General features: G+C 46.6%; 1 protein-coding gene across 1 annotated transcript in view; it reads left to right on the top strand.

The window, feature by feature from the left end:
* Positions 1-19,528, top strand: part of txnrd2.2 (thioredoxin reductase 2, tandem duplicate 2) — a 31,982-nt gene extending 12,454 nt beyond the window's left edge. Inside the window, exons 9-17 of the mRNA XM_071402799.1 lie at positions 5,990-6,009; positions 6,290-6,381; positions 6,701-6,875; positions 11,810-11,946; positions 13,926-14,021; positions 14,680-14,772; positions 15,545-15,616; positions 15,835-15,932; positions 16,899-19,528. Of these exons, the coding sequence (XP_071258900.1) occupies positions 5,990-6,009; positions 6,290-6,381; positions 6,701-6,875; positions 11,810-11,946; positions 13,926-14,021; positions 14,680-14,772; positions 15,545-15,616; positions 15,835-15,932; positions 16,899-17,022 (907 nt within the window). The 3' untranslated portion in view covers positions 17,023-19,528. The remainder of the gene's footprint in view (positions 1-5,989; positions 6,010-6,289; positions 6,382-6,700; positions 6,876-11,809; positions 11,947-13,925; positions 14,022-14,679; positions 14,773-15,544; positions 15,617-15,834; positions 15,933-16,898) is intronic.
* Positions 19,529-27,772: the final 8,244 nt, after the last annotated feature.

Genomic DNA, 27,772 nt, shown 5'->3' with positions numbered 1-27,772 from the left:
GTGTTTTTGAAAAATGACCTGTTTCGGCTGTACCTACTGTATGTACATTGAACACCTCCACCCATGCTTTCAGACACCGCCAGCTGGATGAGGGAGAAAGAAAAATCCCAGAGACACTCTGACATGCAATATAACCAAGCATAGACCCAGCCAGGAAAATGAGATGTATCGGTGATGAAAGTGTGGAATCAGGTTAAAGCTCCTAGCCTAATCCCTCCCTAAACCACCTCAAAATGTTGCACTAAGTGCAGATGTGCATTAGGTGGACGTGAGCAGCGGATACTGGCGCTCTCAGCGGTTAGCGCTTGCATGTGGGGGGCCTCGTCTGGGCCTGTGTGCACCAGGCTCCCTGAGCTGTCAGGGCCTGGGCCAGGGTAGGGAATCCTGAGGTGGGGGAGCCCTGGAGGGGTAGAGGGTGGGCGAAATAGGGAGAGGCTCTCCATGCGGGTGACAGGCATCACTCAGCAGAGGGATGTGGGGACTGAGCCCTGAACACGGAAACATCGCACACCCCATCCCCAGGGATTAGCCTGAATGCTAGCAATTAGCTCCACAAACAACGGTGGAGCTCAGGGCTGGATTAGAGGTGTGATTCACCTGGCCCACACACACACACACACACACAGAGAATGACACAGACCCTGCCAAATCATCCACCCCCTTGTCTTTTTATGCATCCCCCCCTGCATCTTTCTCTGCCTGTCTCTCTCTCTCTCTCTCTCGGTGTCTTGACTTTTTACAGTAGTGGGGCCTTCGATGTTCAAACAGCATTTTCAGCACTTTTAATTCAACACATTCCGAGTAAACATCTTTGTTTTGTTTAGCACAGTATTCAAAAGAAAGAAAATGTATGAATGAATATAGTGTATCATATAGAAAAATGCATGTACTATATAACCTCCAACATATACCTGTACTATACACTATACAGTGGGGCAAAAAAGTATTACATTTACATTTACATTTAAGTCATTTAGCAGACGCTCTTATCCAGAGCGACTTACAAATTGGTGCATTCACCTTATGATATCCAGTGGAACAACCACTTTACAATAGTGCATCTAACTCTTTTAAGGGGGGGGGGGGTTAGAAGGATTACTTTATCCTATCCTAGGTATTCCTTAAAGAGGTGGGGTTTCAGGTGTCTCCGGAAGGTGGTGATTGACTCCGCTGACCTGGCGTCGTGAGGGAGTTTGTTCCACCATTGGGGTGCCAGAGCAGCGAACAGTTTTGACTGGGCTGAGCGGGAACTGTACTTCCTCAGAGGTAGGGAGGCGAGCAGGCCAGAGGTGGATGAACGCAGTGCCCTTGTTTGGGTGTAGGGCCTGATCAGAGCCTGAAGGTACGGAGGTGCCGTTCCCCTCACAGCTCCGTAGGCAAGCACCATGGTCTTGTAGCGGATGCGAGCTTCAACTGGAAGCCAGTGGAGAGAGCGGAGGAGCGGGGTGACGTGAGAGAACTTGGGAAAGTTGAACACCAGACGGGCTGCGGCGTTCTGGATGAGTTGTAGGGGTTTAATGGCACAGGCAGGGAGCCCAGCCAACAGCGAGTTGCAGTAATCCAGACGGGAGATGACAAGTGCCTGGATTAGGACCTGCGCCGCTTCCTGCGTGAGGCAGGGTCGTACTCTGCGAATGTTGTAGAGCATGAATCTACAGGAACGGGTCACCGCCTTGATGTGAGTTGAGAACGACAGGGTGTTGTCCAGGATCACGCCAAGGTTCTTAGCGCTCTGGGAGGAGGACACAATGGAGTTGTCAACCGTGATGGCGAGATCATGGAACGGGCAGTCCTTCCCCGGGAGGAAGAGCAGCTCCGTCTTGCTGAGGTTCAGCTTGAGGTGGTGATCCGTCATCCACACTGATATGTCTGCCAGACATGCAGAGATGCGATTCACCACCTGGTTATCAGAGGGGGGAAAGGAGAAGATTAATTGTGTGTCGTCTGCATAGCAATGATAGGAGAGACCATGTGAGGATATGACAGAGCCAAGTGACTTGGTGTATAGCGAGAATAGGAGAGGGCCTAGAACAGAGCCCTGGGGGACACCAGTGGTGAGAGCACGTGGTGCGGAGACAGATTCTCGCCACGCCACCTGGTAGGAGCGACCTGTCAGGTAGGACGCAATCCAAGCGTGGGCCGCGCCGGAGATGCCCAGCTCGGAGAGGGTGGAGAGGAGGATCTGATGGTTCACAGTATCAAAGGCAGCCGATAGGTCTAGAAGGATGAGAGCAGAGGAGAGAGAGTTAGCTTTAGCAGTGCGGAGCGCCTCCGTGACACAGAGAAGAGCAGTCTCAGTTGAATGACTAGTCTTGAAACCTGACTGATTTGGATCAAGAAGGTCATTCTGAGAGAGATAGCAGGAGAGCTGGCCAAGGACGGCACGTTCAAGAGTTTTGGAGAGAAAAGAAAGAAGGGATACTGGTCTGTAGTTGTTGACATCGGAGGGATCGAGTGTAGGTTTTTTCAGAAGGGGTGCAACTCTCGCTCTCTTGAAGACGGAAGGGACGTAGCCAGCGGTCAAGGATGAGTTGATGAGCGAGGTGAGGTAAGGGAGAAGGTCTCCGGAAATGGTCTGGAGAAGAGAGGAGGGGATAGGGTCAAGCGGGCAGGTTGTTGGGCGGCCGGCCATCACAAGACGCGAGATTTCATCTGGAGAGAGAGGGGAGAAAGAGGTCAAAGCACAGGGTAGGGCAGTGTGAGCAGAACCAGCGGTGTCGTTTGACTTAGCAAACGAGGATCGGATGTCGTCGACCTTCTTTTCAAAATGGTTGACGAAGTCATCAGCAGAGAGGGAGGAGGGGGGAGGAGGGGGAGGAGGATTCAGGAGGGAGGAGAAGGTGGCAAAGAGCTTCCTAGGGTTAGAGGCAGATGCTTGGAATTTAGAGTGGTAGAAATTGGCTTTAGCAGCAGAGACAGAAGAGGAGAATGTAGAGAGGAGGGAGTGAAAGGATGCCAGGTCCGCAGGGAGGCGAGTTTTCCTCCATTTCCGCTCGGCTGCCCGGAGCCCTGTTCTGTGAGCTCGCAATGAGTCGTCGAGCCACGGAGCAGGAGGGGAGGACCGAGCCGGCCTGGAGGATAGGGGACATAGAGAGTCAAAGGATGCAGAAAGGGAGGAGAGGAGGGTTGAGGAGGCAGAATCAGGAGATAGGTTGGAGAAGGTTTGAGCAGAGGGAAGAGATGATAGGATGGAAGAGGAGAGAGTAGCGGGGGAGAGAGAGCGAAGGTTGGGACGGCGCGATACCATCCGAGTAGGGGCAGTGTGGGAAGTGTTGGATGAGAGCGAGAGGGAAAAGGATACAAGGTAGTGGTCGGAGACTTGGAGGGGAGTTGCAATGGGATTAGTGGAAGAACAGCATCTAGTAAGGTTGAGGTCAAGCGTATTGCCTGCCTTGTGAGTAGGGGGGGAAGGTGAGAGGGTGAGGTCAAAAGAGGAGAGGAGTGGAAAGAAGGAGGCAGAGAGGAATGAGTCAAAGGTAGACGTGGGGAGGTTAAAGTCACCCAGAACTGTGAGAGGTGAGCCATCCTCAGGAAAGGAACTTATCAGGGCGTCAAGCTCATTGATGAACTCTCCAAGGGAACCTGGAGGGCGATAAATGATTATTGAGAAAAACAAATCCACAAAATCACATTGTAGGATTTTTTATGAATTTATTTGCAAATTATGGTGGAAAATAAGTATTTGGTCAATAACAAAAGTTTATCTCAATACTTTGTTATATACCCTTTGTTGGCAATGACAGAGGTCAAATGTTTTCTGTAAGTCTTCACAAGGTTTTCACACACTGTTGCTGGTATTTTGGCCCATTCCTCCATGCAAATCTCCTCTAGAGCAGTGATGTTTTGGGGCTGTTGCTGGGCAACACGGACTTTCAACTCCCTCCAAAGATTTTCTATGGGGTTGAGATCTGGAGACTGGCTAGGCCACTCCAGGACCTTGAAATGCTTCTTACGAAGCCACTCCTTCGTTGCCCGGGCAGTGTGTTTGGGATCATTGTCATGCTGAAAGACCCAGCCACGTTTCATCTTCAATGCCCTTGCTGATGGAAAGAGGTTTTCACTCAAAATCTCACGATACATGGCCCCATTCATTATTTTCTTTACACGGATCAGTCGTCCTGGTCCCTTTGCAGAAAAACAGCCCCAAAGCATGATGTTTCCAACCCCATGCTTCACAGTAGGTATAGTGTTCTTTGGATGCAACTCAGCATTCTTTGTCCTCCAAACACGAAGAGTTGAGTTTTTACCAAAAAGTTCTATTTTGGTTTCATCTGACCATATGACATTCTCCCAATCTTCTTCTGGATCATCCAAATGCTCTCTAGCAAACTTCAGACGGGCCTGGACATGTACTGGCTTAAGCAGGGGGACACGTCTGGCACTGCAGGATTTGAGTCCCTGGCGGCGTAGTGTGTTACTGATGGTAGGCTTTACAGGTCTGTGAGAGCCTGAAATCTTGCTTGTTTGTAGGTGACCAAATACTTATTTTCCACCATAATTTGCAAATAAATTCATTAAAAATCCTACAATGTGATTTTCTGGATTTTTTTTCTCATTTTGTCTGTCATAGTTGAAGTGTACCTATGATGAAAATTACAGGCCTCATCTTTTTAAGTGGGAGAATTTGCACAATTGGTGGCTGACTAAATACTTTTTTGCCCCACTGTATATAAAAAAGTATGTGGACACCCCTTCAAATTAGTGGATTTGGCTATTTCAGCCACACCTGTTGCTGATATGTGTATAAAATCGAGTATACAGCCATGCAATCTCCATAGACAAACATTGGCAGTGGAATGGCCGTACTGAAGAGGTCAGTGTCTTTCAACGTAGCACTGTCATAGGATACCACCTTTCCAACAAGTCAGTTTGTCAAATTTCTTCCCTGCTAGAGCTGCCCTGATCAACTGTAAGTGCTGTTATTGTGAAGTGGAAACGTCTAGGAGCAACAACAGTTCAGCCGCGAAGTGGTAGGCCACACAAGCTCACAGAACGGGACCGCCAAGTGCTGAAGCGCGTTGCGCATAAAAATCGTTTGTCCTCGGTTGCAACACTCACTACCGGGTTCCAAACTGCCTCTGGAAGCAACGTCAGCACAAGAACTGTTCGTCGGAAGCTTCATGAAATGGGTTTCCATGGCTGAGCAGCTGCACACAAGCATAAGATCACCATGCTCAATGCCAAGCATCGGCTGGAGTGGTGTAAAGCTCACCGCCATTGCCCTCTGGAGCAGTGGAAACGTATTCTCTGTGATGAATAATGCTTCACCATCTGACAGTCCAATGGACGAATCTGGGATTGGCGGATGCCAGAAGAACGCTACCTGCCCGAATGCTTAGTGCCAACTGTAACTTTGGAATAATGAGGAGGAATAATGGAATAATATATTTTTTTATGGTTCGGGCAAGGCCCCTTGTTTCCAAAGAAAATAAATCTTAACACTACAGCATACAATGACATTTTAGATGATTCTGTGCTTCCAACTTTGTGGCCACAGTTTGAGGAAGGCCCTTTCCTGTTAGAGCATGACAATGCCCCCGTGCACAAAGCGAGATCCATACAGAAATAGTTTGTTGAGATCGTTGTGGAAGAACTTGACTGGCCTGCACAGAGCCCTGAGTTCAACCCCATTGAAAGCCTTTGGGATGAATTTGAACGCCGACTGCGAGCCAGGCCTAATAGCCCAACTTCAGTGCCAGACCTCACTAACGCTCTTGTGGCTGAATGGAAGCAAGTCCCCACAACAATGTTCCAACATCTAGAGGAAAGCCTTCCCAGAAGAGTGGAGGCTTTTATAACAGCAAAGGGGGGACCAACTCCATATTAATGCCAATGATTTTGGAATGAGATGTTCGACGAGCTGGTGGCCACATACTTTTGGTCATGTTGAGTATAACCTCCGACATACACCTGTACTATATAACCTCCAAGAGAAAGCATTTAAATGAAAACGTAAGATTTAATGATTTTCTTTGTTTTTACCTTTCAGACTTGTAGTTGGTGCCAGCTGTATCCTTTTGACTGCGCTTGAACATGAGTCACTTGTTAGACTGTGTAGTGTCAGTGAGTTGTTGTGGAGTATGGTACTTGCCTGGCTCTAATGTTGAAGGCAAAAAGTGGTGAATTGCAGTTCGTGGTGACCCCTTCTTCCTAGACTGGGGTCACCTCACAGTCTATCTCTGCCTGTTATGCTCCGGTTTCTCAGCGGTCAAATGTGCTTTAACTAAAGATAGGCGAGGTTCCTCTATGAGAGCGTTTGTGTTCTGTTTTCCTGAACACTGGTATGAAGATGTGGCCCTGGAGTGTGCTGGCTTCCTGACCGGTATTGGGCTGGACACCACAGTCATGGTGCGCAGCATCCCCCTCCGAGGCTTTGATCAGGTACTGCTGCTCTTAAGGCATTTTTTTTAATAGATTGTACACTATTTGAAATACATGTATTTCTTCATACATGTTTTTTATACATTTCTGTCTGTTGGTCAAACTGTAGCCACAATTCAGGTTTTAGAGATATGTAGGAAGTCAAAGTATAATTTATCACTGTTCTTTTATAGATGTATTTTGTTGTCTTCTGATGATATTGGGTGCTTTACTCTACCAATATAAGTTTGGAATAATACTTCTCCCAATTTGGTGTGCTGGAAAGGTGACTTTGGGCTGTCAACAACCTACAATGATTTCCCTCTTGTGTGTGCTGCAGCAAATGGCAGGGCTAGTGACAGACTACATGGAGGCCTATGGCACCAAGTTCTCCTGGAGGAGTGTCCCTAAGAGCGTGGACAAGCTGTCCTCTGGGGCGCTGCAGGTGACCTGGACAGACGAACAGACAGGAAAGGACCAACGGGACACCTTCGACTCTGTGCTGTGGGCCGTAGGTGAGTGTGTCTGAGGAGGAAGATATACTCAGCAAAAAAATAAATGTCTCCTCACTGTCAACGGTGTTTATTTTCAGCAAACTTAACGTGTAAATATTTGTATGAACATAACAAGATTCAACAACTGAGACATAAACTGAACAAGTTCCACAGACATGTGACTAACAGAAATTGAATAATGTGTCCCTTAACAAAGGGGGGGGGGTCAAAATCAAAAGTAACAGTCAGTGTCTGGTGTGGCCACCAGCTGCATTAAATACTGCAGTGCATCTGCTCCTCATGGACTGCACCAGATTTGTCAGTTCTTGCTGTGAGATGTTACCCCACTTTTACATCAAGGCACCTGCAAGTTCCCGGACATTTCAGGGGGGAATGGCCCTAGCCCTCACCCTCCGATCCAACAGGTCCCAGACGTGCTAAATGGGATTGAGATCTGGGCTCTTCGCTGGCCATGGCAGAACACTGACATTCCTGTCTTGCAGGAAATCACGCACAGAACGAGCAGTATGGCTGGTGGCATTGTCATGCTGGAGGGTCAAGTCAGGATGAGCCTGAAGGAAGGGTACCACATGAGGGAAGAGGATGTCTTCCCTGTAACGCACAGCGTTGAGATTGCCTGCAATGACAACAAGCTTAGTCCGATGATGCTGTGACACACCGCCCCAGACCATGACGGACCCTCCACCTCCAAATCGATTCCGCTCCAGAGTACAGGCCTCGGTGTAACACTCATTCCTTCAATGATAAACGCGAATCCGACCATCACCCCTGGTGAGACAAAACCGCGACTCGTCAGTGAAGAGCACTTTTTGCCAGTCCTGTCTGTTTCAGCGACGGTGGGACAGTGCCCATAGGAGATGTTGTTGCCGGTGAGGACCTGCCTAACGACAGGCCTACAAGCCCTCAGTCCAGCTTCTCTCAGCTTATTACGGACAGTCTGAGCACTGATGGAGGGATTGTGCGTTCCTGGTGTAACTCGGGCAGTTGTTGTTGTCATCCTGTACCTGTCCCGCAGGTGTGATGTTCAGATGTACCGATCCTGTGCAGGTGTTGTTACACGTGGTCTGCCACTGCGAGGATGATCAGCTGTCCGTCCTGTCTCCCTGTATCGCTCTCTTAGGCGTCTCACAGTACGGACATTGCAATTTATTGCCCTGGCCACATCTGCATGCCTCCTTGCAGCATGCATAAGGCACGTTCACGCAGATGAGCAGGGACCCTGGGCATCTTTCTTTCTGTGTTTTTCAAAGTCAGGAGAAAGGCCTCTTTAGTGTCCTAAGTTTTCAGAACTGTGACGTTAATTGCCTACCGTCTGTAAGCTGTTAGTGTCTTAACGACCATTCCACAGGTGCATGTTCATTAATTGTTTATGGTTCATTGAACAAGCATGAGAAACAGTGTTTAAACCCTTTACAATGAAGGTCTGTGAAGATATTTGGATTTTTACAAATTATCTTTGAAAGACAGGGTCCTGAAAAAGGGACGTTTCTTTTTTTGCTGAGTTGTCACACAAATGACTACATTAGGGTACTAAGTCCCTACTATTTTAGTAGTAGCTGCAATCACGTGTGTTAAGTAGGCCACATAACATACAACTGGCTTTGCAACGACGTATCCTGAGATACTGTATCAGTGGAACTACTCGTCGTCCTCCCTTTCCATTTATTTTATTGTCATCCACAATAGAGTGCAGTGTCAGCAGACTGAGAGGGTATCAAGCTCAAAAACAAGGTAATAAAGCGTGAGTGATGGAACCACCAGGGGAAGTGTTAATCACACAGCCCAGCGCTGGGTCCTGGTCCTGGGTTCTGGTTGAGGGGAGCAGGATGCACCCAGGCGCGGGGGGTCACTGCATTCCCTCCTTTGTTCTCCCACTCTGCTCTGGGCTTTCCTGCCCGCCGTGCCAGCCCTGAGGAAACCAGGCTGGCCGGTCGCACCATCTCATCCACCCCGCAGCATCTGCACGGCAAGGCCCTGTCTGTCTGCAGCTCTGCGCACCCAACAGACCTCTCTCTCTCGCGCGCCACAGTCCTTTTCTCTCTTTATCACACCATGTCATTTCTCTCATTCCGCCAACCAGCACAATGGAGGGAACTTCCGCCTGGCTGCCCAGCCAATGTTTATTTGTGTTGAGACGGTCCCAAAGACGACGCGCTTCCCAAAACCTGACCTTACGCCACGCCGAGTCCCAGCAGTGTGTGACTCTGCAGTACCAGCCGGGAGAGGCTAGGGCGGGTGTCTCTCTCTCTGCCTGTGCGTGTGACAGGGACCAGGATATGGGTGACATTTAGGCAGAGATTATGTTCTTCCCGCCCTGGCAGGTTGCAGCTCTCGGAGAGCTGGGGTTCTCACAATGTGAACATCAAGGCAAAGTGTCTGTTCTGTCGAGTCACTGCACTCAAAACACCCAGACCTTGAGACTAATGGAAAATTGGCAGCACAAACTATATTTTTCACTGAGGTGTTATATTTTGGTGGATAGACATTCTTCATGGTTCAGATGGTGCAGACAGTGCAGGTCTCATCCTCACATGCACTCTCACCCAGCAGGGGGTAAAGGTTTCCCCAGTGTATGTGGGTTATTGGTTGTAGGAGGAATATGACATTATACTTACCTGATTGCTAGCTTACATTACTACCTTACTGTGTAGGCTATAGTCTGCGGGCTTTACCCTGGTGTTGTCGTGCAGGACAGTGAGGACATCCACTTCTGGGCCTCTCCTTTTGAAGTGTGTGCGTCTGTCTGACTGTGGGAGTTATGAGTGGGCCTCTCGCCACTTCCCTAATGTGCCCTTTACACTACAGGTCAGACTGGGTCTGTGCCCTCAGTGGAGCTGTAAAAGACTGTGGGTATGTCCCGATTCTCCACCCTTTTCTCAAAGAGTGCACTTGCATATTTCCTGTCATGGATTTAACAATGGTGGAATCTCCCTCGAGCCAATAGTTACACTTGCATTGATGAATGCTTGTAAATCAGTGATGGAAAGTGTGCAAGTGCACACTTTGGGAGAAGGGTGGAGAATCAGGACTCAGACAGTGAACTACTCATAGGGAGGAATAGGAGGCTGGTGTTGGTGGGGATTGTCTGATCCAGTCTTGTAGCTATGGCTGCTTCTCCATGATCATCCTTCTCAAGGCCTGCCCTTCCTCAGGACCGCACCCAAGGCCAGGTGGCCAACAACACAGAGGAGGAAACAGCATATTTCCTCTGGGTGTACAACATAACGCTTCCCTCCCACCTATTTGTGTTACCCCAACCCCTTTCCTCTCAGATTTTGAGAGGGACACCAAAAGAGGGTGAAGTTTGTGTGATGCGTATGTCTCCATATGAACTGAAATGGTTGGATGTGAAGCCTCTCTGAGAGAAGCCTACTCCCCATACTCAGAAAAGTCTCTCTGAGCCAAAGTGCGGATCCTGATACAATCAAATCTCTTATGCTCATTTTAGGCCTTTAATATGCTGCCTTCTCAGAGAACTATTTTTGGAGACAAAATAATCTATTTCCCAAAAATGCAGTCTTTTTTTTTCTTTCTCTCGTCTATGTTCACTTGATTGATCTAAAAAGCTGCCATGTAGGCCTAGTTGGTCTCAAGTCGTGCCAGGAAGCTTGTTGTGGCTAATTAGCTGTTGGGTCTTGAGATTTCCTCTGTGTGTTACAACAGTCTTTGTTCAGCGTAGGCCTATCAGGCCTGCCTGTCATTGGCTGTCATTACCCCTGTGTGTGGCTCCACACTCACTGAAGGCTCTTATCAGCAGAACCTCTTGTTGTTGTGTCCACGCCACACAATGGAACAGTGGCACTCCAACCATCTCCAATCCTAGATGGAGAAACCCAGTTAAGCAGGAAAGGCAAGCCGTGAGTGGCTGTAGTAGCCGAGTCTATACATAGAGAGAACAGAGTGGATACTATAGGATAGTCCTCCTGACTCCTGGTAGAAATGAGCTGTGGTTTGGTAGGGTTTGGCAAGACCTCCTAAGAACCAACTTTTTGTCAACACAACTCATGCTAGAATGTCCATCTATGCACTGTCTCTTAGCAAGGTATGTATGCAGTGTGCTCTCCCACTGGTGTGTGTGTGTATATATATACATACTTTGAGAAAGGCAGTCATGACAGGTAGAGATCCCTGTGTTAGACCTAATCTGCATAGTTGAACACTGGTGGCTCTGCATGGTCCTGCTAGACTAGCCTAGTTCAAGAAAACCGCTGCTTTGAGCCTTACTGCCTGTCTCTCTACCACCCGTGCTGCAGTAATGGACAGGTCCCTCGGCCCTCCCAGTCCCTGGTCTGGCTGCAGCGGAGGAAGTTGTTCCTCGGCTCCAGCCAGGAAAAGGGTCTTGGGGGGGTTTGTTATTCTTGTTGTCCGATAGCATCTACGCTGTATGTGGGTACCTCTAGGCCCTTCCGAGAATCGGGGTTATTGTGTTACCCAGGCAGGGAGTGAGAAGGTGGGGAGGAGAAGGGGGAAGACGAGGGAGGCAGAGAGCCTCGACCAGGTCCCGGGGTGCTTGGTGCTCACCATCGCCATGGAGATGGGGCGACGAGATGGGCAAGCGTTGACAGCATCAGTCAACCGTACCCCAGGAAGTGGCAGAATTGACAACCAGCGCCCCAGGTGGCTGACGGGATGCCTTCCTATCCCCTGCCAAAAGACAAGCCTCCATCGCTCCCCATCTCCTCCTCCTCCCAGCTGTGCGGATGTTTTTTCTTCTACTAGCTGGATAAGATTTGCCTTTCTGTTGGATGGAGAGTCTTAGGACATGCCTTTAACTTATACCCTTAGCGTGCCAACTCAATGGTATGTGTTATGAACACTGAGCAGCATTTTTTAAATTTTCTTCTAAGAATCTTAAGATTCCCATAACCTCCCCTCTCTTAATGTGTAACATAATATTGAGTTTCCGACTGTGTTTTCCTCCATTTTGACCATAGGCAGAGCCCCTGAAACCAAAACTCTCGGCCTGGAGAAAGTTGGCGTTAAGCTCAACAAAGAGTCTGGGAAAATACTTGTGGCTGCTGACGAATCCACATCTGTGCCGAACATCTACGCTTTCGGCGATATCGGCGAGGTAGGTGTTGATCATGTCCGTCATCCTCTGTGTACCCACCCAGCCTTAAAACACCAACGTGAACCTCTCCAGGAATGCATGGAAGACTGAAAAGAATAGTCCTACCAAGGCGACGCTTTATACAAGAAACCATTTGGTGTGCAAAAAGTTGAAGTGATACCGTAGTTCACTGGGCACCATCACATTTCATCATTTTAGATGTTGCCTATCTTTCCAATTCATTTGATATTGAAGCATATGGCTGGAGATACACAGCAGATGGCGTGGGACAAGGACTCCTCTCAAACCGCTCAAACTGCTGCTCTATCACAATACTCTTTCTACATGTATCAAATGTCAGTCCTGTCTTTTTAATGTGGCCAGCTGTGGATTTCCTAACTTCCACAGGCCTCTTCAGACGGTTAGATTGACACAAGCGTTTGGAGTCACTCTTAGCCCTGATGCCTGTCATCTTTTCACATACTGGGAGACTTTTTAAAAGGGGGTGGATTGATATTTAAGTCTATGTCCAAACAGAGCACCTTTTTGTGTTGAGACATTGAAGAGCACCTGTGGACTGCCAAGAAATGCATTACAATGACGCAGACCCAAGTGGTGTGTAAACACAGTTACCGAAATACCACCACACACATTCAGACACACACACCGCCAGCGCCGGAGGAGCTGTCTTAGAAAACAGGATGTTCAGCAGCGGTTCTAATCAAACAGGCTGCTCATGACTTAAAGGGATACTTGGGGATTTTGGCAATAAGGCCCTTTATCTACTTCCACGGAGCCTACTTGGTACCATAGACTTCCAGTCATTGCGCTAACGCTAGTTAGCATTGGCTCACGAAACTACCTCTGACATCCTTCATACTGGACGAAGAGACATTAAAAAAAAGCGTTCCACAAGTTCACCCGACTCTGGGGAAAGTAGATAAAGGGCATCATTGCCAAAATCCCAAAGTATCCCTTTGTCAAGCTTTCAGAAAGAATTCACCCTGCAGCTCTGCCCCTTCCTGTATTGTTAAACTGTTGTTGTGAGTATAGGCCTTTACATTTGTACCCGTATGCGGGTTGAAAATGGCAGCCTTGGGCACTGATAAGCTCCTAAATGGGTACGCATTGGCAGTACAGTAACATGCTCTATTTGACGTCAGAGCTCAGTGTCTCCGCTTCACAGCGCTGTGTGGGTTTTGACTGACAGCCGTTCGGAACATGAGCACCGCTCGCGACAAGAAGTTACCCCCATCCCTCCTGCTAATTGTGCAACTTTTGCAAATGTTTTGTCGTCTGAGTGAGGGGAACGCTGTAGATTACGAGGACTCAATGTATTTTGAAAGATGAAATGTTCAGGATTACAATAAATACCGCTTTGATGTCATACAGGTCCCGTGTGGCTCAGTTGGTAGAGCATGGCGCTTGCAACGCCAGGGTTGTGGGTTCATTCCCCACGGGGGGACCAGGATGAATATGTATGAACTTTCCAATTTGTAAGTCGCTCTGGATAAGAGCGTCTGCTAAATGACTTAAAATGTCAAATGTATACAAGCAAACCAAACACCCTTGAGTCCAAATGTGCAATTCCCACGAGTGTAAGGGGTTAACAGTCAGTTGGGTCGAGTGGGGAAATTTTTTAAGGATACAAAAGCAATGTTTGTTTTTCAGTGTGCAAGGCAGTTAAGAGACCTTTATTAGTCAATGCCATTGTCATGGATGTGTGTTGAAGCCAGAGGCTACAGGTTAGTCTACACAGTAACTCACAGGCACAACTGTCCCCTCTCTCTCTCTCTCTCTCTCTCTCTCTAAATAGCCAAAGGGCCTGTGTTAAGGAGGTGCGCTCTGTGTGTGTGTGTGCGTAGCCTGCATGCATACATTTAAGCACATATGCATGCATACGCACTTTGTCGGCTTCTCTCTGTCTACTTCTCTCTCTCTTTATCTGTCTGTCTCACCGTTTTCTCATGTCACTCATTAGCGTTGTTCTGTGTTTCCAGGGTCGTCCTGAGTTGACCCCCACAGCCATTAAGGCAGGGAAGCTCCTCGCCCGCAGGCTCGCAGGCCAGACCAATGAGCTAATGAACTACGACAACGTGAGTAGACACACACACCAAACACACACACTACTCCTATGCTTCCCCCCCCCCCCCCCCCCATCTCTCTACAGCTTGTCTGTATGTGGCCTTTGATGTCTTTGTTTTCTGCTTCTGTTTTAAGTGTTAAATCAGCTCCACTTCTGTGTATTTTGGTTTTAATGCCTCGTCGTTGTTTTCCCTGGATTATGCAGCCTGGTCTGACTCATGGGGTTTTAATGGGACACACTGCACGTCTTCTGCACCTCTTCCAAATTTTAATTCCTAAACCATTCGTAGTGATACTTATTGCTTAAATGCGTATTGCTTGTCCTCTAGTTTCGTCTTTGTTCCTTTTTTGTGGTCTTTTGTAGCATTGTTATATCACCACTTTATTTTATTCCCAATGGTAGGAGATACAGTAGATTAGATTACCACTTTATTTTACTCCCAATTGTGGGAGATGGAGTAGGTGATGTGACCGGCCTGTAGTATGCGTCTGCCTATCTACAGTATCCTGCTATAACATTACTTTGTTTTCCTTGCCTTGTTTCTTGTATCCTTGATTTTCTGTCTGTCCGGTTGCCACCCCACTGGAGAATTGCTGTGTGGCCTGTCTATCCTCATGTACCATGATGTAACAAGACTTTATGTGCCTTCTGATTGGTTGTGTCCCTAGGTTGCCACCACAGTGTTCACCCCTCTGGAGTATGGCTGTGTGGGCCTGTCAGAGGAGGAGGCTGAGAGCAGACATGGGAAGGACTCCATAGAGGTACAGTAGACCTAAACCACTAACATTATAGCTAGCTGATTTTCTAACTGAATGGAGGTCTGCCGAGGTATGCTGGGAAAGCTTTCAGTTCTTAAAGGATTGTGAATCCTGGTGTGCCTCTGTCTACTGCTTTATACATTTGTGAAATAGAAAGTGGTGTGATTGCGTGTGTGTGTACAGAGTGCCTCTCACTCCGTGTGTGTGTGTGTGTGTGTGTGTGTGTGTGTGTGTGTGTGTGTGTGTGTGTGTGTGTGTGTGTGTGTGTGTGTGTGTGTACAGAGTGCCTCTCGCTCCGTGTGTGTGCACAGAGTGCCTCTCGCTCCGTGTGTGTGCACAGAGTGCCAGCTGCTAACACCTGCGCCCAGAGCGCCTCGGCTTGTTGTAGAGCGAGGTGTAGCTCCGCTGTGTGATTGACAGGTGAGCAGAGGGCCTGATTGACGTGTGTATCAGGTGCTGACAGGCGTTGTGTGATCTAAAGCGCCGCGGCGGGAGAGGTGCACCATGGGTCCTGACAGCTGCCTGTGTGCATGGCCCGGCCGGCGACTTGTGTCGGCACGTTCGCTGGCTCCATATAAAACACACGCGGTGAAACCAGGGTCTGAGATGTACCTTTTTTTTTTAATCGAGCAAAGTGTTGTGAGAACAGTTTTGTAATACCAGATTCATAGTGAACGATCTGAGATCCAGGGCCTACCTTTCACACGAGCAAGTATTGTAAAATCCTATACGTTGTTGGTGGACTAATGGTCATGTTCTGTTGTTCTCTGTCTAGGTGTACCATGCCTTCTACAAGCCTCTGGAGTTCACTGTGGCTGAGAGAGATGCCAGCCAGTGTTACATAAAGGTCAGAACAAGCCCTCACAAAATTCCCAGGTATTCCATAAATCCCGGTTGGAGGATTCCCGTATTTTCTGCTTATTCCCTCGTGAATCCAGGAGTTTTTCAACCGGGATTTCTGGAAAACCTGTGAATTTTGGCAAAGTTGCAACCTTACCTCCTGTTGCATCTGAAGTGTAGCCTGGAGGTTTGGGGGGTGTAACGTTGCTTCTCTCACTGCCTAAGGTGGTGTGTAAGCGGGGTGGAGACCAGAGAATCCTCGGCCTGCACTTCACTGGCCCCAACGCTGGAGAAGTTACCCAGGGCTTTGCTATGGGCTTCCAGTAAGTCAACCACTCTGCTTGATGGAGTTAGATAGGGACTCAAAGTAGATCATACAGATGTTGTGGGTTGTGGTTAGTTTAAGAAATTGCTAAACTGCTTTTTAAAAATGATTTTAGGTGTAATGTATAATTCTCATACTAACATATGTTAGATCTGTGGATTCATTCATCTAAAATGAATGGATGTCATGTACGTTGTAAACTCTACATATAGGTGAGTATATACGTGACAAGATGAGCCTTTATCAGTACACAGCAGTGATATTACACTGAACAAAAATATAAACGCAACATTTAAAGTGTTGGTCCTGTGTTTCATGAACTGAAATCATTTTCCATACGATCAAAAAGCTTATTTCTCTCAAATGTTGTGCACAAATTTGTTTACATCCCTGTTAGTGAGCATTTCTCCTTTGGCAAAATAATTAATACACCTGACAGGTGTGGCATATTAGGAAGCTGATTAAACAGGATGATCATTACACAGGTGCACCTTGTGCTGGGTACATTAGAGGCCACTCTAAAATGTGCAGTTTTGTCACACAACACAATGCCACAGATGTTTAAAGTTTTGCGGGAGCATGCAATTGGCATTGCTGAGGAGTATTTCTGTCTGTTATAAAGCCCTTTTGTGGGGACTAACTCATTATGATTGGCTGGGCCTGGCTCCCCAGTGGGTGGGTCTGGCTGCCAAGTGGGTGGGTCTATGCCCTCCTAGGCCCACCCATGGCTGCACCCCTCCCCAGTCATGTGAAATCCATAGATTTGGGCCTAATGAATTTATTTCAATTGACTGATTTCATTAAATGAACTTTAACTCAGTAAAATCTTTGAAATTGTTCCATGTGGCGTTTTATATTTTTGTTCAGTATAGTAAGAGAAACCTAAAGATGGGAGAGTGGGTGGTGCTGTCAGGACAGGAGTCGGTTGTATGAATGAAGTCTCCGTGTCTCTGTCTCTCTCCAGGTGTGGGGCCACCCTCACTCACCTGAAGGAGACCGTGGGGATCCACCCCACTTGTGCCGAGGAGCTGACCAAAGTCAACGTCAGCAAGCGCTCAGGGCTGGACGCCACTGTTACCGGCTGCTGAGGTTAAGCACCCCCTTCTCTGAACACACCTGAGCACACGGGAAGGAACCTCCTCATAGAGACAGGGAATGTGTCCCTAATGTCACCCCCTCCCTATGTAGTGCACTACTTTCATGGGCTCTGGTCAAAAGTAGTGCACTAGAAAGGCAATATGGTCCCATTAGAGACGCGTACAGGGAAGTAATTGTAATGCATATACAGTATGTATGTGTGGCTCTGGTTGCAATACTTTCTTGTCTCCTAGCCACCTCATAACGGTCCATGTAAAACCTGTAGAAGCACTCTCTGCTTTCCCTGACATCCCAGTTCCACTGGATTGCAGGTCTCCACTCCATCTTATCATTGCAGGGTCCTCCAGGTCATGACTGCAATGCTATATCTAGGTAAGGCTAGATTTGTGTCAGGTTTGACTAGTGGTCACATTAACCAGGCCATGGTTACCCAATGTAGCCCCTTAATGTATGTAGTATGTCCCCTTCTCCCATTTTGAAAGCCATAAGGAGTTCTCGACCCAGGTTCGTGAAAACGTCCAGACACAAGCAGCATCCTTTAAATAAACTGGCTCATAAATCAGAATTAGGGCCCATTCCAGTTTGTTGAAAAATAACTGTATAAGAGAGAGAAAGCTGGGCAACTAATGTTTCTGAAATATATTCAGCAAATATTGTTGTTTCTCCTCCTGTTCTTCCTGTCCATTAGTCTTGAAAGTGACACATGCGTTGCCCGGGTGACACTGATGGATGGGCCAAGGGCCGTCGCCGCGGTGACACCACCCGTTTCCCATGGACACACACAAACAGTCGGCGGGCAGGCTGTCAGTCAGAGAGGTGCAGAGCAGCACAGGGCCCAGTCTGGGCCAGAGTGCAGAGCCCTTGATTAGGCCTCCACTCATGCCAGCACTCTGCTCTCCCCCCCTCTCACCTCCCCTCAACCCCAATGCACAAAGGAATACAGTGGGACTACAATAACAACCTCTGTCAGTCTGTGTGTGGGGACGCCTTGGCCAGCAACCTCTGGCAACCCAATCCCTCTATGGGAGAGATGGAGGGAAAGAAACTGCCTGGGCCACAGTGGTGGCAGTACCAAATGCTGCCTAAAGGTGGCGGTATTGCCCTCTTATTTTCTTCGGAAAACTTGCTAGTAAAGAAATGATAGGGTAGTGAAGTCAGTGTATAATGAATAAGCCCTGGCACATTCAAGGTGCACATTGGAATATTTTAATCCTTATTTGAGATGTCTGTTATGGAATGAATGTGGAGACCATGGAGGCATTTGTAGTGCTAACTGATAACATTGTCTATTTACACGGCTGGCAGTTTAGCCCACAAAGTCATCACCCTCTGAGATAAGGCCGTTTGTTTATTTCACTTAACTGCCATTATACTATTGTGATTTTTACCAGTCACGTAAATGATGTCGTACTATTTAAGTCTTCAAACATGTCAAGCACACCATTCCACACCAGTCCACTCTTCACCCAATCATCCTTTCATACAAGTCCTGAAAGCAGAGAACTATGCAGTGCTGGACTGAGCTGGACAGGTCATGCAGTGCAGTTTGAGTGGAGTGGGGAACGGTGGAGCTGAGGGGAGCTAAGAGCAGGGCACCGGGCTGGTTTATTTGTGTTTGAACTCTAATCTGCCTGGCCTGATTAATGATCCTGATGAGGGGAGTGACAGCGCACTGCTCAGGATGATGGAGGGAGGGGAGAGAGGAGAGCAACAGCGCTACCAGGTTTATTTGGACCCGGGGTTGAGGGAGGGAGAGCGAGGGATGCAGCCAGACCAGGGGAAGAGGTGGAGGAGGGGGATGGAGAGGTGAAGGAGGAGGTGTAGAAGGAAGGGGCGATTCCTGTGTGCTCCGTTCAGGGACGGGGTGCTGACTGAAGGACCCTGACCCCCCGCTCGGCAGGAACAGCTTGACTCCATCACCCACTACACATGCTGTGGCTGGGACCATCCAACACACACTGCCTGGGTGTATTTAGCCAGGCAAATGAGTATATGCCTCATCTTAACGAGGCACTCAGTCCAGAGAGCAGGCTGCTGCTGCTGGGCTCAAGGCAAAGTTGTTGATCCCATCTAACAGTAAGTTCCTGTATTTTCTGCATGAAGCTGCCCAAACGCACAAGTCAGAATCATATTTATGACTCAAACATTAATTTGTTATTGTATTGTTTGAAATGTCTCTCTTAATTGTTGTTGATAGACAAAAGTGCCTTGGGCTTCAATGGGAGCGCAGAATCAGCCTCAGCCTTGCAGAATGTAATGCTTAGTTCCTCACAGGGGTCAGGGTTCAACTTTCAGGTCGCCAGCTAATGATAACTTGCGCTAAAACCCACAACTGGGGAGGGCATGTCTGATGACACCTGGCGACCAACTTTAGTTACTGTAAATAGAGTAGCCTAATTCGCAATGAAGCTTTGTATTGCATTATTTATATGTAAAGAAGGAATAAAATATGAGAATGCACTGATGTCTCCCATTAAAATAATGATGTCCTCTGTTTCACTGGGCCTGCCTTTCTGTCTGTGTCTGTTGCATGGGTGTCTCCATCTGTGTGTGTCTGTGGCTCGATGATTGTTAGTTGTTAGTTAAGCTCTGCGTCGGAGGCTGTGCGGTGTAGTGGAGCCCTGTCACTCAACCCTCTGGACCAACAATGGCACAAATTCCTCTCTGTTTGTTTGGTTAAGGACCGGGCTCTCACAAACCCAGAAACTCCTTAGAATCCCCAAGCAGCTTCACCCCTGAACTGAGGCCCGTGTCACTCTGAAATCTGCCGTCAGACCACTAGCAATGAAGTTCATTGCGTGGCTCGTGAGTAATAGTGAACAGCGAAAGGCTTTGTGTTCTTTGTTTCCCTCCAAAAACGGAGGGAACTGGTTGACAAACGGGTTAAATCCAGCTTGGTAGCACACTTAGCAGAACATGTAAACATGTCAAGGTGCGTTCAGGGATATTTTCAGTCTTAATCCGGCCCATTGAAGGTTGACCGTCTTAACTGTGAGTCGTCATTCACAAGGCCATTGTGACTTCAGTCCCTGAGCCCTTACAGTCAACTCTGGGAGCGCAGACATCCACACACACCAATGACACATGCACAGCGACACACACGAAGGGTACGCAGCCCCACGGCCAGGCCCAAAGCCCTGGGAGGAAGACGAGGGTGAGGAAGGAGAAATTCCTATCTTGTGTAAACATTTGCGGAAAAATTACGCTGGAAACAAAAAAGGCTAAAACAGGCGAGGATTATCCCTCAGAAATGGATAGGGGCCAATAATTTTTTTAGGTAACCTTTATTTAACTTGGCAAGTCAGTTAAGAACAAATTCTTATTTACAATGACAACCTACTCCGGCCAAACCCGGACGACGCTGGGCCAACTGTGCGCCGTCCTATGGGACTCCCAATCATGGCCGGATGTGATACAGCCTGGATTCGAACCAGGGACTGTAGTGACGCCTCTTGCAGTGCTTTAGACCACTGCCTGGACAGGGTGAGGTGCTGCTGGAGGGTGGTACAAGGAAAAGACTTAGACTTGCTTTCGATGAGAATGACAGATCTATAACTCACATTTCTATTTACATTTGATTAGTTGCCCAGAAAGTTACATATTATAGTTTAAAGGAGAATTAGAAGGTGCCCTTAGTGGTCATGAGTAGTCCAGGTGAGACTCAAACCGGTCTGTAGTATTCTGCACTGTCTGGTCTCCCAAGTTTGAGACATTTAGCTCGAAGACCCCTTGAAGAAAGTGTGGTAAGCCTAACGGTGACTGAAACAACAACATTGAACATGGGTGATGATGAACAATGGCTAGTATGAGTATGGTGATAAACTAATGTAATAAATGTCATTTCTGTTAGCTTTACACAGGGGGATATTTGGTAGTCATATTTAATATGTTGAAAAAATTCAAGAAAGAAAAAAAATATCAGATTGGCGGTGATCTCTGTAGGTCCTCCATGGCTATCAAAAGCTGACAGTTTTTAATAAAGTTTGTGTCAGCAGTATGGATCAAGAGACTTCTCACTTCACTCCCTGGCTGGAATCTCAAGGCTGTCTCCCTCAACCATTCACATCAACTGACCCGTTGAATTCCCACACTGAGTTGCAGTAGGATTGATTTGCACCCGTCTTAGCGACTGTATTAGTTCCCAGTGGGTAGTTCTTGAATTATGGTGGCATTTGCTCATGGCATTTTATTTTTTTACATTTGAAAGCTGGAATTCTTAATGGTGAAATAGCTACGTCCGTTTGCGATATTACCACAACAAAGACAACAGTGAACAATGTTTTTTTTTTACCCTCGGATATCATTGCACGTGTGATAGAAGAGCACACAACTTTTTTACCATGCTGTGTGACGCTCCTCAGCTCAGCAACATAAACAATAATGGCGGTAGGGGCAGCCAGTGGTGCTGTTTCCCCTTACTACGGATTCCGTCTTTAAATGTATTTAGGTTCACCGTCCCATTCTAATTCAACTAATATGGTAGCTTAATGACTCTTTTTTTTTTCATCTTTTTTTTTCAAGACCATTATGTTAACATTGTGCCACCAGTAGGAGTAGTAACACCAATGATGGTAACGCCAATGAAAATGTTTAGGTACATTTACTGAAATGGAGACCACAAATGATCAAATGTAAGGTCATCAATCCTTTAAATATTATTTACTATGGTGATATGATTAATCATTTTGCTTTCAATATTGTTTCCCTTCATTTAAACTGACAAACACCAAGTGAAACTTTGGATTTAGACACACCAAACGATCAATGGAATCCTCAAATGTATGACATTCTTAAAGGGTGTGATTAGCTAATAATTTTATTTTGAATATAGACCCTACCCCTGATAAGTTTGCCACTGGAGAAAATGCTCAAGGTATATCTTTGTAATCAGTGATTTTCATGGTGGTGACACCGATGACATAAAACTGAGGGATACACATTATACTAGTAAAACATATATTTTAATAGCCTTTGTTTTTATTGATATATACTTTTGTTCACTGTCTAGCATTCAAAATAATAGATATCTCTCAATCCCCAAATCTACGCCTCTACACATCACCAGCGGGACAAGCCAGTTTGCTAGCCCCCAGTAGTTACAAATAGATGTTTTGCGGTATAAAGGACTTACATACAGTATGTTATCTTATTAAATAACTTGCACGTTTTTAATGTCACATGCACAAGTACAGTGAAATGTCTTTCTTGCAAGTCCTAAACCCAAGAATGCAGTAATCAATATCAATGCAGTACTAAAAACAAATCCAAATAAGAACATGAGAAAGTAAGTAAGCTATATAAATATAGCGTCAGTTTCAATACCATATTTATAATGTGCAGGGATACTGGAGTGATAGAGGTAGATACACTACATGACCAAAAGTATGTGGTCACCTGCTCGTTGAACATCTCATTCCAAAATCATAGGCATTAATATGTAGTTAGTTCTTCCTTTGCTGCTATAACAGCCTCCACTCTTCTGGGAAGGCTTTCCACTAGATGTTGGAACATTGTTGCGGGGACTTGCTTCCATTCAGCCACAAGAGCATTAGTGAGGTCGGCACTGCTGTTGGGCGATTAGGACTGGCTCGCAGTCGGTGTTCCAATTCATCCCAAAAGTGTTCGATGGGGTTGAGGTCAGGGCTCTGTGCAGGCCAGTCAATTTCTTCCACACCGATCTCGACAAACCATTTCTGTATGGACCTCGCTTTGTTCATTGGGGCATTGTCACGCTGGGCCTTCCCCAAACTTGCCACAAAGTTGGAAGCACAGAATCGTGTAGAATGTAGTTGTATGCTGTAGCGTTAAGATTTTCCTTCATTGAAGTTTAGGGACATACCATGAACCAGACCATTATTCCTCCTCCACCAAACTTTACAGTTGGCACTATGCGTTGGGGCAGGTAGCGTTCTCCTGGCATCCGCCAAACCCAGATTTGTCCGTCGGACTGCCAGATGGTGAAGCGTGATTCATCACTCCAGATAACGTGTTTCCACTGCTCCAGAGTCCAATGGCGGCGAGCTTTACACCACTCCAGCCGACGCTTGGCATTGCGCATGGTGACCTTAGGCTTGTGTGCGGCTGCTCAGCCATGGAAACCCATGGCAGTTTGGAACTCGGTAGTGAGTGTTGCAACCGAGGACAGTTGATTTTTACACGCTTCAGCACTCAGCGGTAACGTTCTGTGAGCTTGTGGGGACATTTCCACTTCACAATAACAGCACTTACAGTTGACCGGGGCAGCACTAGCGGAGTAGAAATTTTACGAACTGACTTGTTGGAAAGGTGGCATCCTATGACGGTGCCACATTGAAAGACACTGAGCTCTTCTGTAAGTTCATTCTACTGCCAATGTTTGTCTATGGAGATTTCATGGCTGTGTGCTCGATTTTATACACCTGTCAGCAAAGGGTGTGACTGAAGTAGCCGAATCCACTAATTTGAAGGGGTGTCAACATACACTACATATATAAATGTATGTTTAGGGGTAAGGTCACAAGGCATCATGATGATTGTAAACACCTATGTGAGAATGCTGTTCATTGTCTACATCTCAGTGTTCAACACTATAGTGCCCACAAAGCTCATCACTAAGCTAAGGACCCTGGGACTGAACACCTCCCTTTGCAACTGGATCCTGGACTTCCTGACGGGCCGCCCCCAGATGGTGAGTGTAGGCAACAACACATCTGCCATGCTGACCCTCAACACAGGGGGCCCCTCAGGGGTGCGTGCTTAGTCCCCTCCTGTACTCCCTGTTCACCCACAACTGCATGGTCGCTTACGACTCCAACACCATCATTAAGTTTGCCAGTGACACGGTGGTGGTAGGCCTGATCACCGACGACGATGAGACAGCCTATAGGGAGGAGGTCAGAGACAGTGTGGTGCCAGGACAACAACCTCTCCCTCAATGTGAGCAAGACAAAGGAGCTGAACGTGGACTACAGGATAAGGAGGGCCGATCACACCCCCGTTCACATCGACGGGGCTGTAATGGAGAAGGTCGAGAGTTTCAAGTTCCTTGGTGTCCACATCACTAAGGACCTATCATGGTCCAAACACACCAACACAGTCGTGAGGACGGCACGACAATGCCTATTTGTTTTCAGAAGGCTGAAAAGAATTGTCATGCTCAGATCCTACGGCTGCACCATCAGGAGCATCCTGACTGGTTGCATCACTGCTTGGTATGGCAACTGCTCGGCATCCGACCGCAAGGCGCTACAGAGGGTAGTGCGTATGGCCCAGTACATCACTGGGGTCAAGCTCCCTGCCATCCAGAACCAGTATACCAGGCGGTGTCAGAGGAAGGCCCTAACAATTGTCAAAGACTCCAGCCACCGAATTCATAGACTGTTATCTCTGCTACCGCACGGCAAGCACTACTAGAGCGCCAAGTCTGGGACCAAAAGGCTCCTTAACAGCTTCTACCCCCAAGCCATAAGACTGCCGAACAGCTACCCAGACCATTTACATTGACCCCCTTATTTTATTATCTATTATAATTTTTTTAGCACAGGCTCGAAGTACACTCACTGGACTCTAACCACACACCCACACGTACTACACGAACACTCCAACACACACCCACAACACATACACACATGCATATTGACGCCACACACACACATACATTCACACTTGTCACACACATTGCTGCTACTATCTGTTTATTATCTATGCAGTCACTTTACCCCTACCTATATGTACATATTACCTCAATTACATCGATTACTCCTAGTACCCCTTTTTGTTAGTTAGTTAGCAGTTTTATGGCTTGGGGATAGAAGCTGTTCAGGACCCGGTTGGTGTCAGACTTGATGCACTGGTACCGGTTGCCGTGCAGAAGCAGAGAGGACAGTCTGTGGCTGGAGTATTTAACAATTTTCCAGGTCTTCCTTTCACACCACCTGATAGAGGCCCTGGATGGCAGGGAGCTCGTCCTCAGTGATGTACTGGGCTGTCCGCACCACCCTCTGTAGCGCCATGTGATCGAGGGCAGCGCTGTTGCCATACCAAGCAGTGATGCAGCCAGTCAAGATGCTCTCAATGGTGCAGCTGTATAATTTTTTGAGGATTTGAGGACCTATGCCAAACCATTTCAAACTCCTTATTAACGACTGTGCGCTTGTGGACCATTTTTTAATTCCTTTGCGATTTGGACACAGACAAACTTGAAGCTCAGTTAAATTAAACTGAAAATGTTTTAAAGTGTTTTTACATGGTGCCAAAGTCAAGGGACAGTATTCCCACCGCAATTCAAGAATGACCCCAATAGAAGGCCTCAGCAAAGGGTCATCCGCAAGTCACCTTTTCGTCACCCTGAATCCAACCTCCCTCTGTTACAGCTGGGGAAAGACATGGCTTTTAACTGAGTCTGAGGTGGAGGGGAAACTGAGTTTGACCGAACACAGTGGGGTGCTGTCCTGATGGTAGTTCTGTTCTCCTCAGTGGAGGTGAAGGCTGCGACATGGGCTTATCAACATCAGATAAGGACAGATACACGCTGGAATGGCACTTAATTTATTACACATGGCTTCTTAGGCCATTATCTAAGGAGGAGAAGTGGGTTTCTGTATGAGAGAGAGAGAGAGATGTACTATGGGCTGAGGTTTCTCTGTCTAAACTGGTTCACCCACCAGCCAACCACCACAACCCTATGTAGGCCACCAGCGCCTCTGGCCATTTTTCCTGCTTTGACTTCCAGATGTCAATAAAATATGTAATTATAATCACCTACCTCAACTCCTAAATCATCTAGTCAGGTCTGGCCACACAAGAACCTTCCTTATTACTAGTGGTGTAAAGTACTCAAGTAAAAATGCTTTAAAGTACCATAAGTAGTTTTTTGGGGTGTCTGTACTTTACTATTTATTTTTGTCAACTTTTACTTTTATTTCACTTCATTCCTAAAGAAAATAATGTACTTTTTGCTCCATACATTGTCCCTGACACCCAAAATTACTCGTTATATTCACACACTTATCAAGAGAACATTCCTGGTCTTCCTTACTGCCTCTGATTTGGCGGACTAACTAAACACTCATGCTTTGTTTGTAAATGATGTGTCTGCCCCTGGCTGTCTGTAAAGAATTTTTTAAAAGAAAGAAAATGGTGCCGTCTGGTTTGCTTAATATAAGGCAGGGTTCCCCATGTTTTCTGAGCATTTGTTGTATTTTTTATTGTTGGACATAAGAATTTAAAAACACAAACAAATCAGCTCCAAGTGATTTTAATTTAGGAAATCCTAAGTATTTCCACGCATAATAGAGATATACACTGACTGTACAAAACATTAGGAACACCTGCTCTTTCCATGGCTCCTGGAGTATCGAAGGTACTACCCCTGACAGACTGACCAGGTGAAAGCTGTGATCCCTTGTTAATGTCACCTGTTAATGTCACCTGTTAAATCCACTTCAATCAGTGTAGATGAGGGGAAGGAAAGGGGGATACCTAGTCACTTGTACAACTGAATGCATTCAACTGAAATGTGTCTTCCGCGTTTAACCCAGAGGTGCGGAGGGCTGCTTTAATCGACATCCACGTCTTCGGCTCACAGGGATGGGAGGAGACATGTTAAAGAAGGATTTTTAAGTCTTGAGACAGGGATTGTGTATGTGTGCAATTGAGGGTGAGTAGGCAAGACAAAGGATTTAAGAACCTTTGAACGTTGTATACGGTAGTAGGTGCCAGGTGCACATGTGTCAAGAACTGCAACGCTGCTGGGTTTTTCACACCATTTCACAAGAATGGTCCACCACCCAAAGGACATCCAGCCAACTTGACACAACTGTGGGAAGCATTGGAGTCAATATGGGTCAACATCCCTGTGGAAAGATTTTGACACCTTGTAGTCCATGCCCTGATGAATTGAGGCTCTTCCGAGGGAAAAAGAGGGCATCTCAATATTAGGAAAGTGTTCCTAATGTGTTGTACCCTCAGTGTACGCGATAGTATACAAATGTAAGCAAGGTTTGAAATAATGTTTTAGTCAAATATTATATCTGTTTATGCTTCTTGCGTTATGTTTTCAGTCTTCAAACTATTTGTAACTATGTTACGGCCCCCTGCTCATCGCTCAAGAAAAAATTGACACATGACTGAATCTAGATGATGATCTCTGATATTTGAAATGATTTATACTTTTACTTTTGATGCTTAAGTATATTTTAGCAATTACATTTACTTTTGATACTCAAGCATATTTAAAAACAAATATCTTTAGAGTTTTACTCAAGTAGTATTTTCCTGGGTGACTTTTACTTGAGTCATTTTCTATTAAGGTATCTTTACTCAAGTATGACAATGGCCTTGGTATAGTGTTATTTTGTTAGTTTGTTGACAACCTGGCTGATTAACAATATTGGGTTGTTAACACGTTTGTTTTTATATAAATAAATGTGGGACACATAAAAAGGCAGTGTAGAGCACCATTGCACATCATGCATTGCTCTAATAACTTTTGAAAGATTGTTCCGAAGTTTGCCTCCCAAAAATGTATTTAACTCTAAATGAAGTCGCACAAAAATGTGTTTTCCTACGAATTAAGCCAGACAAAAATGCATGAAATACTTTTTGTACATATTTGCACTAATTGAGTGTGAGATTGTGTTGATGAGAGAGACTTTCACCGACCACTTTTGGCTCGTGAGCCTAGTTTCAGAACTACTGGCTAAAAAGTATACAAAAGCACTGGAAAATCCCTTTAAAATTGTTTCAATCATTCGAAATGAT

Source organism: Salvelinus alpinus, chromosome 5 (assembly GCF_045679555.1).
Source record: "Salvelinus alpinus chromosome 5, SLU_Salpinus.1, whole genome shotgun sequence".
Classification (NCBI taxonomy): domain Eukaryota; kingdom Metazoa; phylum Chordata; class Actinopteri; order Salmoniformes; family Salmonidae; genus Salvelinus; species Salvelinus alpinus.
This window is presented reverse-complemented; position numbering and strand designations above follow the sequence as displayed.